The sequence below is a fragment of the Corvus cornix genome, chromosome 1A, assembly GCF_000738735.6.
Source record: "Corvus cornix cornix isolate S_Up_H32 chromosome 1A, ASM73873v5, whole genome shotgun sequence".
Lineage (NCBI taxonomy): Eukaryota > Metazoa > Chordata > Aves > Passeriformes > Corvidae > Corvus > Corvus cornix.
Window position 1 is genome coordinate 3,645,488 of NC_047057.1, and position 12,863 is coordinate 3,658,350.

The following is a 12,863-nucleotide window of genomic DNA, read 5'->3' on the forward strand; positions in this document are numbered from 1 at the left end:
CCAGGCTGTGGAGCAGTGCACAGGACTGAGGGGATGGGGAGGGAAGCCGTGGGGCACTGCTGGGGCGCAAGAGAGCCCTGATGCCGGGGAGGACTGTGGTGCAGTGGGTCTGGGTATCGGCGAGGAGTTGGGACTGTGGGGCTGGAGGTGGAGGAAAGGAGGCTCTGTGGCTGTGGGTCTGGGGTGTGGGGACATGGGGCTGCTGTCCCGGTCTTCGGCTACAGTGTGTAGGGTGCTGGGGAGGGGGAGAGGGGCCTGTTGGCCCCGTTGCTGGGCTGTTCTGAATCTGGGAGGGGGGTGAACTGGGGGGAGAAGGGGCAGCCAGTTCCCTTTTCCTGGTGGGATGTGTGCATGGGAGGATGTGGTGCTGTGTTGTTGTGGCTCATCTTTGGGTTATCTTTTGTGCCCTGGGGGCAGTGGGGACGGGGCCCACTGCAGGTGGGGATGTGTGTGTAGGGTTCATTGTTCTGGCACAAGGGGAAGTGCTGAGGTTGGAGGGTGCAAAGTTTGGACTCCCTCCTGCGTGGGTAGGGAGAGGTGTGGCTGGAAGTCCTATTGCTGGGGCTGGAGTGCTTTGGGTTGGGAATGTGTCTATAGAGGGGGGAAGCAGTGGTACTGTGGGACTGGGAACATGTGTATGGGGAATGTGGGAAGGCAGGGATGCACTAACATGTTTCTTGGGGGAAGTGGAGCTGTAGTGCATAGGATGTGGGAGTGTGACAGGGCTGCACATGATGGGTGTGGAGTATGTGTGTGCAGAAGGGGTGGATTCGGCTGGGGATAGTTTAGTGCACATGGCATGAGGTGTGAGCGTCCTCATGTGGATGCAGTGGAAGAGGTTTGGCTGCATATGTGGGGGACTGGAGTTAGCCAATGCTGCCATTGAGGTGCTGCAGAAGGAGCTGGATGTGATGGTGGGGGGCAGGATGCCCAGGGCCTCACTGGGTTTGGGGTGAGATGGTGCTGGAGTGGGAGTGTGGAAGGGGTAAGTTTACAGCAAGTGGGAGAAGAGAAAGAAGAGAAGTCTGGGAATCAATGCCAAGGACTGCTGGCTGTGTCACACAGGAGTGTGGTATGTGAGTGTTGATGAGATTGGGAAGGGAGTACCACTGCTGGGTCTGGGTCTACAGTATAGGATGCAGTTGTGTGTCCCTTGGGATTGTGAGTGTCCCTGCAGAGCCTGCGGTGGAGGTACTGAGGGGTTGGATGTCCTGCTGGTACTTGAAGAACATGGGGTGTGGGAGGACGGGATGTCCAGTTCCTTGCTGGGTCAGTAATGCTGCAAGTGGGGATGAGAGGGTGGTAGGGGTGTGCTGGGTCTGGGAGTGTCAGGAAGGGGTGCTGGTGGGTCAGAAGGGTGGGGGGAGGTGGCAGTCTGGCAGGAGAGGGAGGCTGTCAGGGTCACTGCTGGGTGTAAACACCGGAGATGTTGTGGAGAATGTGGAGCAAGGCTCAGGCTGTCAGTGTGGTTGGAGGGTCATGAGTCTGTGTGTGTGGAGGAGGCCTTTGCTGCCCTACGTGTGGGGCAGGGAGGGTGTCATGGGGCAGAGATTGGTATGCAGAGAGGTCCTGCTGGATCTGTAAGTTTTAGGAGGCAAATGAAGGGAAATCTCCATAGCAGAGGGACTTCGGGGAGCAAGGGTACCCTGGAGAGGTGGGTATAGGCCGCCTGTGCCTGGAAAAACAGGGCTGCTTGTGCCTCCTGTGCCAAAAGGGACATGTTCCCCCTTCCTTTGGCATGCTGGAGAGCTGTGGCATTGGGGGCAGCTGCTGCATGTGTCCTGTACTTGTGGAGGGGAAAGTCCTGGAGAGCCCCTGGGGCAGAGGTCAGAGTAGTTGGGTCTGGCAGGGGTTGGAGCTGGAATGGATAATTGATTGCTTGCCTGAAGTGCTGGGTAGGGAGAAGGTGACTCACTGATGGTGGATTTGGGGCTGCTATAGCCACCACCAGTTCAGAGAATGTGCTGGGGCCTGCAGGAGTTTACTGGAGAGGTAACAGGGATGGCAGCACCAGTGGGAACATTTGCCAGCACTTCTGTCCAAGCTGTGGGAACTGTGCTAATGAGGTGTCACAGCCACAGGTGAGAGGAAAATCAGAGGCAAGCTGGTGGAGGGTTGGATGCAGCTTCAAGATCCAAGGAACTGTGAGGCCTGTGTGTGTTGGATTGCTCTGCAGGGGTGAGTTGGGAGAGTGTGCGGAGCTGGGAAGCTCAGTGTGGGTGGCTTGGTCAGGAGAGGAGCAGCCACAGGCTAAAAGTGCTGTTGCTGGAAGTTGTGTACCTTCTCTGAAGAAGGGAAGAGAAGTTTTCACTGCTGCAGGGATCTCCCATGAAGCAAGTGATGAGCTGAGTGTACCTGGTCCTGTCTCTGCTCCATCATTTCAGGAATAATTGAGATTGAGTCTGGCACTGCCAGTGTCACCAAGCTTAGGAGGGACTTGGTGCTGCAAACTGGATTTCTCAGGTTGAATAGGTTTACTTGTACAAGCTTTCCCCAAATTTGAGAGCAAGTTCATCCAGAAATGGGACCGTGCAATATTAACCCGTATCTCTGAGCAGCACAAGTGCAGCTGCTGCAGCTCTGAAGTTTGTAGGCCAATCCACATAGAAATGATCTTTAAAGCAATTAAAGGAGACCACAGAGAGGGTTTGGGAGGATGGAGTTATGGGGTGAAAAAGAAACTCATGTGGGCTTGGTCAGAGCTGTCCTTTGATAGGGTTAGTACAAATATTGGGGAAGATGTTTGTACAACTGAGAAGAAAAGACACAGAGATGATGCAAATAAAACTTTCTCCTTCTGATGCTGTGGATTGGAGGTTTGCAGAGCTCGGTTATCCCTCTCTTGCTTTGGGTTTCCTTACCGAAGGTGGGGAAAGGCATTTTTCCACTCTAGGAATGGGGAAGGAAGTATCACAAGTATCACAATCTTTTTGTTTGGTGTTTTTTTGTTGTTGTTGTTTTTTTTTCCAGAGACGGGGAATATGCTGTTTTCATGCCAGTGATGTGGTATTTTTTGTATTGCCTCTCTTTAAATGATCCCTGTATTTCTTTCTTTAAAAAGGTTTGTAAAACGACATCTTAATACCGAGCTGACATCTCCCTGCGATTTCAGAATTGTTTCCTTTTGCTCCTAAAATAAGTTACTGCACAAACCCAGCTCTGGATGAATGAGTTGAATTCTGCCATGGTTTTGCATAAGTAGAATTAATTAAATTCCAATTGTAGCATCTTTATTGTCAGGGCGTTATCTCGGAGTCAAACCAGTGGGGTTTGAGTTAGCAGGGCTGTCAGCTGAGGGACATAATCTTTGTGTTCCAAACTGAATGGATTTACTCTGACGTAGTTGAGACACCGTGGTATCGTTGTGAAAAGCCTGTCATCGCTGCTCACGTGTTCTCTCACTTGCAGAAGAAAATGATGGCTCTCCCAGCTGGGTTAGATCTTTGTTCCAGCTGTTACATCCCATTAGGAGAGCTGCATTCAAGATTTTCATTACTTTTCTGCTGTTGTTTCTTTGCATTTGCAGTAGCTGTAGTTGATGGGAGCTTCTGTGGCTGCAAAGAGAAGGCAAAAGGATTTGCAAAGCGGGTTTGAGATGTGTTTGATGCCGTGAAATGCTTCTGAATGCTATGTTGGGGGTGGAGGAGAGGCTGAACTTACAGGGAGAAAATCAGGGTTTTCCTCTTAAGGTACACCATATTATGCTGCTCAAATTTGTGGAAAGCTTGTCAGAGGAGCACCATTCAATGTGCTGGGTGCTGTTTTATCCTAAAATTTAAATTAAATATTTGAAAACCAGTGTTGGAGTATGTAATTAGGGCATCAGGCTGCAAAACAAACTGATGTAGTGTGGTTTCTGAGAGCAGAGTTCTGCATTGTTGTTGTTGGTTTTAAGCAGAGGTGAAAAGGGAAAAGCTCCCTGTTAGGTGCCACTTTGTTTTGCACTCCTGTTTCACAGGTTTGATAGAGGTGTGGCAGAGCTGGTGCTTTGGGTTATCTGCTCTGGATTGTATAGGTTGGGTTTTTTTATACTGGGGAGCTGTCCATGAGGACAGATCAGAATCTGCTTTGTTTGCCATGAATTTAGATATTGTAGCTTGGCAGTGGGGTGGTGGGTTATAGACATGCAGAATATATCATATTTTACCTCTTAACTTAACATACCAGTGAGGGAGTTCAGTTTCCATTATATTTATGTGGGTGGTGCAGTTCATGGGAGGGATGAGGAGGGGAATTGTGGCTCATGCCCCGCAAAGCCTCATTTTCCTGTTACATTGCTCTAAAAACCAGTCAGATAGAAGCTACTTGGCTTCTATCACTGAGGGCACCTGGGCATATTTCAACAGGACAGATTTAGATTATCTGCTGCTAAATCAAGAAGTGTAATAAACTGGATAATTAACATTTTGAATCTAGAAGTGGATTTTACAATACTCTTTCCTTCAATTTTGAGTGCTGAGCATATGCTTGGATATATTGTGCTTTTATATTTCTTTTCCTCCTGAGATTTGCTGACAGTTAGGAAATAAAGTTTAAAAGTTGGTCTTTAGTTTCATATTGTTTGACTACTTTTTTGAAGATTATTTTTATGCAAACATAGAATTGTAGAATATCTCAAGTTGGAAGGGACCCATATGGATCATTGAGTCCAAGTCTCTGCTCTTTGCAGGACTAAATACTAATTATATATACATATAAAAATATTAGTGACTATATTGAAATTGGTATTATTAATGCAACTGCATTTTTATTGAAAGGCAGGTTCTGATCTGGTGAGCACAATATTTTAACTGAAAGGAAAAATTGCCGATATTGCAAAATGTTTTCCAAGGCAGAACTGGCTCCAAAACTGCTTCAGTGTCTGCACAGTCTCTCCTGTAAACTTGATTATAGCAAAGGGAGAATGCAAACAGCAGACCAATATTTTCATTGGCAATTACCACAGAGGAGAGAGTTCACCTGGCATCAGCCAATTTTTTTATTTCTTTGTAATGTCAAAGTTACCTCATATGTTTTCTTTGGTTTTGTTCTTTTTTTTAGTTACTTCATTCTTATCACTATACAATAATAATCTCTATCAAAGGGTTAGATTTTGGTGATCAATTTAAATGAGCTGATTCCCTCTGCTGGTCTTTGAATGACTTCGTAACAAGGATCTATCTTGGGCCCATAACATTCATTACAAGTGTACATTTTTTGTCCTGATAACCTTAAGTGTTGATGTTTTTGACCTAATTAACTTCTTACTGGCTACTAATATAAAGAAAGACAACACGTTTTTTTTTGCTTGACGTTTCTGAGGTTACTGGGAGAAGGAGCAGACTCTGAGCATCAAAAGAAGATGCTTTTGTCTGTCTGGTAACTACATTAATAGGACCATTTTTTCCCTACTTAAGTGCATTTAAGTAAGGCATCTATACTTTCTGAATAACCTGTTAGGACTCTACTGGATGGAAGCAGTGTTGTCTCCTTGAAACAGTTATCCTGGAGTAACTTCTTGTGATGTGCTGGAGCACAAGGAATCTGTGATAGAGCCTGTAATTAAAATACCAAGGAGCTATACCTAATAATTTGCTGGTTAAAATAAAATTTTAAAAAAATCTCTTTTATAGCAGCCGTAAGGGGGAATGCTGAGCTATTTATAACACGTCTACATGTTGCATGGGTGGTGACTCATTAATTTTTCTCAGTATATTTATTACAGAACTGTAGTTGCTTCCTTTAAGAAACCTGGCATGAAATTAAAAGCTCTTCTGTTCTGTACTTACTCGCCTGTTAAATATTCACTCATTCATACGAACTTTCGGCCAGGGAGGAGGAGGTGATGGGGGCGAGTTTGACAAAAGGAAATCAGCTATTCCTGAGACTGAATTTAAGGAAAGTAAGACAGTTCCCTAACTCCCACACACCCCCTCACAGTGCCTTTGGATGACATGAGCACTGGCCAGCTTGTTTGCTGGAGGAATTCTTGTGACTTTTGCAAAAATAACTAGGCTTTAGGAGCTTCTGAAAATTCCTTTTCCCCACAGCCCAAACCCTTGTTTGTAGGGGAGTTTAGTGCTTCATCTTCCTCCTTCTGTTTGGTTTGGTTTTCGTTGTGGACAGGTTGGTTCATCTGCAGGTGATGCTGAGCAGTGGGGCTCAGGGCTGGATAACTTTCCACACATACTCTGTCTGCCTGGATTCTCTTTGCCCGTCATTTCAGTCCAGTATGTTTTTGGGATGTAATTCCATGTGCAGATTCCTCCTCAGCTGGTGCTTGCCCAGGGAAGCTGAGAGTATTGTAGTAGCATAGCCATTCCCACAGGTTTCTGGTGAGCTGTTTTGAGACCAAGTGGTCTTAATTTAGCTCTGCTGCTGCCACAGTTTTACCAGTTTTGGAGCACTCAGTTCCCATTCAGGGAGACAGTGCAGCTTAAAAGCTTGTGAGAAAGGTATTTTCCTAGTTCATTGTTGATGGGGTATAAGGAGGAGAGTTTTAACTTGCTGGATAAACTGTTCCCAACTCCTTCCACCTCTTCCCAGTCCTGAACAATGATAGTATTTAAAGCGTTGTGGTATAAAGAACAGCAAGAGACTGGAAACCAAAGCTCTGAAGTGCTTGTGATCTGGCACTGACTTGCGGTGTGACATTGGATTAATTATTTCACTGGGAGGCTTCAGCATCTGAGTTTTTAAACTGAGGATAGCACAGATATCTGAAGAATAGTGAGATAAGTTCAGTAGGCACAGATTAAACTTTTTTCTTGGCATCATTTGCTTACAGAAAAAAGCCTAAGACTAAATGAAACAGCAGGAGAGGTTACATGTTTGTCAGCATTCCCTTTCATTTGTCTGGCTTCTGCTATTTTACTGATTTTTTTATTAAGCCAGAGAGTGAAGAGAAATGCTAAGTTGTTGAAATGAGTGTAAAGTCTTTATTTGAGGAATTACATTTAACACGTTTTTGTGCTGTGATAATTTCCAATTGATAATAGGTTTGACTTTAAATACAGATATGAATACAGACCTGAAACTTTTTTGAACACTTCTGTCACTGAGGACACTCTGTCTTGAAAAGAAGGGTTAACTGCTCCATCCTTTCATCCCTCTGACAGTTGCAGGTTTAAACACTGTTTTTAGCTTTCAATCAATCTTATGACTTGGCATTGTCTTTTTGGAGGCAAATGTCAAAGCTGTGGGAAAATTGAATCTTCTTTGGGGTTTTTTTGGTCACCTTTTGAACCCAGTTTCTAACACACATAATTGTTTCATGATACAGTTGTTAAATATTTCCATGCTTCAGTTACAGTTAGTAGCTGCTTCTTTGCCACGTGTTCTTAAAAAGCAGTTGTTGAAGGAATTCCTTTTTAGCATTTATCACTTGCTAATCATGTCAGCACACTTTTCTGGAGGTTAAAGATAGATCATGTGCAGATCTAGGAAAAGGCCTTTGAAAAGTTTTCCCCAAGTTTTTCTTTTCACCTGTCAAACTTGTACCTGTTCAATCTTGACACCTTAGAAGATGCTTCAGTGAATTCACAGGTTCCTTCATAGCCTGAAGAGCAACTAAAAACAACAACTCAAAATTTCTTAGTGGTGTCAACTATCTGAATTTAATTTTTTAAGCATAAAACATGTTTTTTTTCCCCCCTAATAACTATAAGGATCTCAACTACTCTGGAGTGGTGATATCCTCATGTAATTATGTGGATACAGGTCTGGAGTTTGCAGAGGAAACTGGTATTGCACATGTACCAGGTATTACCCAAACACAAACTCCGCGGTGGTTCTCACCCTGTTCACATTCCAGATACAGCAGGGTAAAACTGGCAGTAACTTGGTCTGATCTCCCTTTTAGCTGTGGAAAGAATTAAAATGCAGGCGAGACTTACCCAGAGTCACACAAGAGGCCAGTGTTGGAGAACTGAGAATCAACCCCATAATCTGAGCATTACCCTTATCTTCACCACAAGACTTAAGAAGGGAAATTCTAGAACAAGATTCTCATTTTCTAAATGTACCTGCAGGCATGAGGTGGCTGGGGGGTGGAATTCATGCAGTGATGTGAGAACCAGCCCCCTCAGCTGCCTTGGCTTCAAGATAAACCAAGAAGAGATTAGGTTAAAGGACAAACAAAAGAGCATCCCCCCGTTATCTGAAGCCAGGGCTCCACAATAGCCATTGTGTTCCTTCAATAAGCACAGGCTGCTTTTCCATAATTCCTTTTTGAAGTAAATCACATCTTATCATCATGTAGGGATGGAATAGCTTCATAAGCCAATTCTACAGAATTGTAATAATTCAGTATCTCATTTTATTGAATTAAAAATCATGTTTGTGGTTTACAGCATTGGTTTTGGGTTATTGTAGTTACAAAAAGTCAAGGAGAGACTTGAAGTGGTGCCTTGGCTGTCAAAGCCAGGTGTCCAGTTCTCCCTCCAGAGGCCTTTCGAGGGATTTTCCTTTGTCAAGTCAGGGAAACTAAGGTACTTGGAGGACTTTCTGCAAGTGTAATTTAAAGCTTTGAGCCAAGTTAATTGTGTAGCACAAACTGCATCCTCTGTTGAACTGTTTTCTTGGAGATCATATTAAATAAGAATCCCAACTGCCTAGCCAGTGAGGTTTCACTGTGCTTTTTGTGAAGAAAGTAAGATTTTTGCTGTCGAATCAAACTTAAGTTGCACCCCAGGAAATCAGCCCCCGAAGTTTAGTGTAAATATTCTCTCCTCATCAGACCACTACTTAATATTCCTCTCTTTTATCCAGGAGGTATAGCTAACCAGTAGGTAAAGGGGCTCATAGTTTCTGAAGCCTGTAGATTTCATCTGGTGGAAAGATACTTTGTGAAGGTTTCTTATTTATCAAAAGACTTTTTTTTTCTCCTTGTAAACTATAGTCAGTTCAAAAAAATGAAATTGTTCCTCTTGTAAGTTGAGAAACAATGTTTGATCTGTTCCATACTGGTAAAGAGCACTTTCTGCATATGGGGGTCATGTAGTGTTAATTGACTGTTGCCAGGTAAAGCTGTCTGTTGCTGTTCCCTCGTTTTGGCTTGATTTGCTTCTTGGAGTGCAGTTCTTTAATGGTATGATTTGAAACAAAGTGATGGCTCAAAACAAAACCCTTCTGAAAGTAAACCTGGTAGAACTGTGGGGTGGTAAATCCATCTGTCTTACTGGTGGTGAGCTGGGGGACTCACTAGTCTCGAAGCATCTTCAGGTCAAATATTTTAACCTCGATTTTTGTGAAAATATTGTTCTTCTGTTGTTTTTTTTGTTCCAGATGGCCGCACAGATCCAATTTTGGATGACGTAGGCGATGCTTTCAAGCTTATGGGGGTTAACCTGCATGAGCTGGAAGATTACATACACAATATTGAACCTGTCACTTTTGCACATCAAATCCCTTCGTTCCCTGTCAGCAAGAACAATGTCCTACAGTTCCCCCAGCCGGGAAGTAAGGATGCGGAAGAGAGGAAGGAGTACATCCCTGACTACCTGCCACCTATTGTCTCCTCTCAAGAAGGTGCGAAATTAATCCTCTGCTTTCAGTTTTGGTGTGTTTGGGTATTTGTGGGCATCCCCCAGGAGCTCGAGCTGTGCTGCCCCACGGCAGTGGCTCAGGAAGGACCTGGGGGGTGTTACACAAGCAAGGTTGCAAAACAGATAGCAGTGCTGTGGCAAGTTTGTTTTCCACTCTTTTCACTTTCCAGATTAACTTGTGCCAAAAATTCACCGTGTTAACCCTTGTTTCTATAATGCATTCTAAATTTTAAGTTTTCAGATGACAGTAGAAATGAGTGCTTTGCATTACCTTTTATGTGTTAGCCTCCCCCTTGTGCATCCTGCAAGAGCTTCTGTAATTTGGTAAAGGTAGGAAAAGGAAGAGCTGGTGAGATTGGCACAGCATTTCCTGCTCCTGACAGCTATTTCTCCTTACTTGTAACAAATTTCACTAAAAAACCCAAAACCAACCGACCAAAAAAACCTCATTTTCAAGTTAAAATGAATTCAGCTTCAAAATATGGAAGTAAGAGTATTTTAGAGGCATTGTACTGGCTTCTAATTCTGATTGCTAATGTTGATTAGGGTTTCATCTTCACTGTTCCAGCTGCTCCTTCCCTTTCTTGTCCCACAGAGGCAAAGGTTGAGGAAGCAGTGAAGCCAACTATAAAAGTGCTATGAGCTGGAACTAACCTGAGAATTTTGACTGTGGCAGGGGAAAAAACAAAATTGTTTTCTCTATTTTTCAGCTGTTTGAGACTTGATTGCTAATAAGATAAACCTTTAAGATATATGTCCCAGTCTGACTCTCTGTTTGAATAGTGAACAGCACACAACTGTACTTTGTGTGGAAATAAATATATATAAGCTTGTGGGTATAAAAATCCCAGGCAGAAGAACTTAATTTTCCGAAAGAGTCTAAGGAACAGGTGCAACTTGCACAAGATAGTTAATTGAGAATTTTTTGGGAACAGAACGTCTATCATGCTCTATTTGCATATTCTTTTTTTTAAGAACTAAGGTCTCAAAGTCTGCCCGTTGAAATAGGTGTAAAAATTCTACCTGGTGTAAGGATTAACATAAACAACATCACCTTATTGAATAAAGAAATCCATTGCTGTGCTGCTACAAATGTGGCACGAGGCAGTATTCCAGTGATTTAGAAAGTGTGAGTTCAGGCTTTCTTACATCATGTTCAGCTACAAGGATGCAGTTGCTGCATGCTCCAGTTAGACCAAGTGAAATTGTGATAAGGAACAGGTATCTGAGGAACAGGTACTGAGTTTTGTGTGTTCTGAACAAATACGCTTATTCCAGTAACAAGGTGAGGACTTACTTATCCTGGTGAGTATTTCTGAGGCTCCGTAGACTTCAGATTTCTGTTTCCTTTAGTTGTGTTTTATAGAGCAATAGCATTTCAGTGTTTCTTGCCTTAATACAACCCAGGAAATGGGACTGCTGTTCAAAACAGAAATACTTTCTTAACTTGGTAAGGAGATCCTAAATTCTCACCCTTGTGAAGTTTGTTAAAAGGGTTGTCTTAAAAATCTAACAATGAGCTCTCTCAAACCAGGAAGAGGCAAACAAAATGTAAATATCATATATGTGCACAGTGTATATAGAAGAAGAGTACAGAGGAAGAAGACTTTGAGAAGTGAATAGGGATTTTAGCTGCCCTGTTCTGGCTACTTTCTTTAGCCTGATTTTTCAGGAAGTAAACAAACACCATTCTGTCAGAGAAATCTGGCATCTTTGAAGTGTAACAAGTTGCCCAGCAGTTCTGCACTTGTTATAGGTTTTTTTCCCTTGGAAAATCATACTTTAAAATATGCAAGAAAAGTCAAATCCAGCGAGGCTCAAAGCAGCTGTAGACAAATATCTGAGCATGGGGAGGGAGAGATGAGAGTTACAGACTCAGCCTGACAATACACACAAAGAGAGGCTAAAAATTGAAATGGGGACAGCTGTGCTTTTTCTTTTTTTTCTATATGTAACTTTTTATACTCTTTCTCTGGCAAGTTAGATCCAGGAGTTAGATTTTAGCAGTCCTTATAAATAATGTATGAATCCTTTTAACACCTGAAGCAAGAAGATATTATTTCCAAAGTTGGATGAGAACCAGGAAAACTTCTGATGCCTAAGGGTAGTATATCAGAGGACCTATAGACACACACAACTTGTAAAAATGAATAAAATATTTTTTTTAATGGAAATTTAAAGGAAGCATTAAATAACAGTTGCTGAATGCATATTTGTTATACTTGATTTAAAAGATTTACAGTTGAGGACGTTTTAATTTTGAATTAAGTGTTTTCTGAAAATGGTGTTCGTGTGCTGTGGTTTGTTTTTGAAAGGGACGAGGTGGATTACAAAACTGCTGTATATGTTTTGTTCTATGTTATTCCAAGTAAAATTTGGAAGAAAAACCTACTTTTGCAAATTAAAGGACTGCATTGTAGAAATACTGAAGAATTGCAGAAGCCATTTAAATACTTTGCAATATTTTATAGTGTAGAAAAAAAATATGCAGCTGCTCAGATTGTGCAGTCCATAATATTTGAGTTGCTTTGAGTAGGCAATAATTAGTAATGGAGGAAGGCTTTGTGCACATTAGGGTGTGTGATGTAAATCTTTCTGTGACTTAAAGGAGTCGTTAGCAGGACCCGTTATGTCCCATTTTATATAGAAACCTAAAGCTCAGCTCAGGTACAAGTATTTGTTTACTGTTAGGGGTCAGAAATTACGAGTGCTGATATATTTTAGTAATAATGTAGCCACGACTTTTAGTAAAAAAAAAAAGCTCTTTTTTCAGTATTGTTAATTTAAAAACCAAACCAAAGCAGTGTTCAGTCTGCGCCACGACCAGTAGGTGTTGCTACCCTCCTTCCCAAAAGTCCTTTAGTTCTGCACATGTAACCAACTCCTTATTTCCACTTACTCCAGAACTGGTGGTGGTTCAGGCTATGCAGAGGCTGCCCAGCAGCTCAAGAGATGTCTTAGTTATCATTGCCAGAGAATCCATAAGAGCAAAAAACCCATCCAGCCCGAGAGGAGCCATCTCCTTCATTGTACTCAGTAGTAAGAAATTCTGAAAGAGCCCCGAGTGATTCCTGAAATTGTAGGGAAAAGGGAGGAAGGCAAATAAGTTTTCAAGATCTCTAATTTGTGTCAGTCGGGAGTTCAGTTCAATGATACATGTTTTGTTCCAAGAAAGCAGAAAATGTATCTTGCCTTTAATATGGAGTGCAAACTCTAACCAAATGCTGGAGCTGTGACGATCTGCATATATAATTCTGTATATTATAAAACAATCTGACTCAGTATTGCCATGGAAGATGTTGGATTTTTAGCAGTACTTTTACAAAGGACACTGAAGGG

General features: G+C 42.6%; 1 protein-coding gene across 1 annotated transcript in view; it reads left to right on the top strand.

Moving 5' to 3' along the window:
* The window catches only part of TAF3 (TATA-box binding protein associated factor 3), a 114,562-nt gene that overhangs the window by 988 nt on the left and 100,711 nt on the right, over positions 1-12,863 (top strand). Inside the window, 2 exon segments of the mRNA XM_039571165.1 lie at positions 162-166; positions 9,265-9,507. Of these exon segments, the coding sequence (XP_039427099.1) occupies positions 162-166; positions 9,265-9,507 (248 nt within the window).